This window comes from Puntigrus tetrazona, chromosome 14 (assembly GCF_018831695.1).
Source record: "Puntigrus tetrazona isolate hp1 chromosome 14, ASM1883169v1, whole genome shotgun sequence".
In the NCBI taxonomy this organism is placed as follows: Eukaryota; Metazoa; Chordata; class Actinopteri; order Cypriniformes; family Cyprinidae; genus Puntigrus; species Puntigrus tetrazona.
The window spans coordinates 5,745,386-5,748,059 of NC_056712.1; the positions used below are offsets into that span (position 1 = coordinate 5,745,386).

Here is a 2,674-nt window from a genome sequence, read left to right on the forward strand (position 1 = left end):
TATAGCAACATTCGTTCAAGCTACACAGCAATACAGTGCAAAAAAAAAAAGTGAAAGAAAATGTGAATGGTTGTGTTTTCAAGGCATTGCTATGTACTTGCCGAAGTATATGGAGAAATTAAGGTCGTTGCTCTGCCTTTTATTTTAAGCTTTAAAATCCAAAAGAGATCACCCTTCCTTGACATGCATTGAGTGTCTCTTTCAAATTGAGTTTGTGGGACTTATCATCTACCAGGCGAAATGAAAAATGAGTAGCACACTTCTGCTTACTGAGCTTCAGAGTGTGAAGCATCATCCGCCGTCCAATGCAATGTCTAAAGTCCATTGCAAAAGCAATGCGAGACCAATTAAGAAGTTCAAATCTATGATTTTGTTTGACCAGTGCCTTCAGAAGAATCCTCGGGGGTTACAGGTTCTCTTAACACTGCACTCACTCTATTACAGGCTTCCTCAGCACAGGAGACCAGGCCGCTAAAGGGAATTATGGCCTTTTGGATCAGATCCAGGCTCTGCGCTGGATAAGTGAGAACATTGGCTATTTCGGTGGTGATTCCAACCGCATCACAGTTTTTGGATCAGGAATCGGTGCCTCTTGTGTGAGCCTTTTGACCCTGTCCCACCATTCTGAAGGTAAGAGCACATTTCATTCCACAGAACAAAAAGAAGTCTTTGTCAAATGAAAATCCCCTAACACTCAACTTTGCATAATGATCTTTCTATCACAATGCCAAGGACAGAAAAAGTAATATCGGGAGTAAAATGCTTAAGCTCTTTATATGCTGTCAGTTAACTGTTGAGTCATCACTTAGTTTGTAAAAAAGAGAGTAGTAACAGTAGTAAATTATTAATAAATTTTTAGTTATTAGTTATTTTTATTGTTATAAATGATTACTTTAAAAAAGTATTTACAGTAGACATTCATTGATGAGCTACCACAATATAATTAACAACCACAAAAATATATAAGGAATGACAATATAACAGAATAACAAATAATAAAGAACAACTGTAACACTTCAGGGCACCTCACATACATTATATACATCATATATATGACTTGTGCAGAAAGAAACAGAGAGAGATATGGACATGATCTAACAGGTAATTTACACACAAGTAACTTCATCCATTAACCAGAAGTTATAATCTATTCTGTTTGCAAACCAAAGAGAATTGAATTGAAATTACCTTGTAATCAACAGTAAAAGGTAAAAATAATATGCTTGTCAGTAGCGGTTCCACACAACTAGCGTTGCCTTTACTTATTTATGGACTAAACTGCTTAGCATGCGTGCTAATTCATGGTGGACGATATGACATGTTGCAGATGTGTTGCTTTTCTGTTAACGACTTGTTTGAGATTTTGCATACACCACCAAAGTGCTTTTAATGATGTCAGGGACGATGCACTGGCAATGAATTGCAAACAAAGTGTGTAAATTAACATGCATAGGTAGTTATGTATTTATGTAGCCATAAAGAGGCAGCGGTTTTTCACAAGACTTACCAAGGTTACATTTATCATCTTGTACCATATGATCATAGCGGATGCTGTATGTAAATCTAAAGTAGCTTCCCAAGAGGCTTTTCTGAGAAGTGAGACATAATTATAGAAAAGTCAATTGGTTTTAAAGGGTTTCCATGACATCCAAATTAACTGTTGAACCTGAGTATGTTTAATGATAAAACACATGTTCAGCCTCATAAGTCAGTTGTTAATTGTAACTATTAACTCCTTTGACATAAAGATAAACACTCTTTGTATTGTTGTAAGACTAGATTGGAGCTGCGACATGTTGGGATACAATCAATCGATATTATCTGTCAGAACTGTGTAAATGAAACCACTGTAATTCTTTCACTATTTTTTTCTATATAGATTGAAAGTTATGTCTGGCTTTTTTTATGAAGTGAATATTAAAGTTTCAGATAAGGTATTAGCTTGTTTCTACACTTCGGTTCCTGCCATGAATAATTTTGTGTGTTTGTTTGCGTCCTCCAGATTGCATTAGTGCATCGTTTATTGCTTTGATTTACTTTGGTTCTTGATAGATTTCCTTTACCATACGCGCATTTCTATTCACATAATCCATATTGCCAGGCTTCATGTAGCATGTTATTATACGGTCACATCAAGCGCTTCATTCCTTTCTCAGTAAATTGAATATTACAGATGCTGATGTTTCCCCTGAATAGAAGTATATTCCCTACTTGGTTTGATGAGATAAAAAAGCAGTACTGGGGGGAGCTGAGTTTTACTGACAGCCTCTATAAACTATCAGGATCCTTGAAAATTGAAACAGGAATCCTGCTATTGCAAAAAGGGGTACTCGCCCTGAGTGCTACCAATATCAATCAGCTAGCTCTGCAATACTTTTCAAAGCTGTGATTTTAGCCATCACAGCAAGGGAACGGAAAAGGATTACCAAATGGTAATGGCAAGGCTCTGAGGAATGCAGTAAAGAATCCATTTACTCTTTTATAAAAAGTAGATGTCATCACAACTTGAAGATTGAGAAACACAGTTGTCTTGGTCATAGCTATATAGTGCTTATTAGCACAACAAAGCAGCGCAGTTTAGACTAAGGCATGGGAGACAGAACAAAGTGTTTGTGTGCCATTAGGCAGTTTTTTCCAAGTGTGATATGTTCCTGGAACAACTTTGTGATTATCC

General features: G+C 36.5%; 1 protein-coding gene across 1 annotated transcript in view; it reads left to right on the forward strand.

Annotated features, from left to right (window-relative positions):
- LOC122358230 (neuroligin-3-like) overlaps positions 1-2,674 on the forward strand; it is a 53,156-nt gene that overhangs the window by 7,253 nt on the left and 43,229 nt on the right. Inside the window, exon 3 of the mRNA XM_043258014.1 lies at positions 445-630. Coding sequence (XP_043113949.1) covers positions 445-630 — 186 coding nt within the window. The remainder of the gene's footprint in view (positions 1-444; positions 631-2,674) is intronic.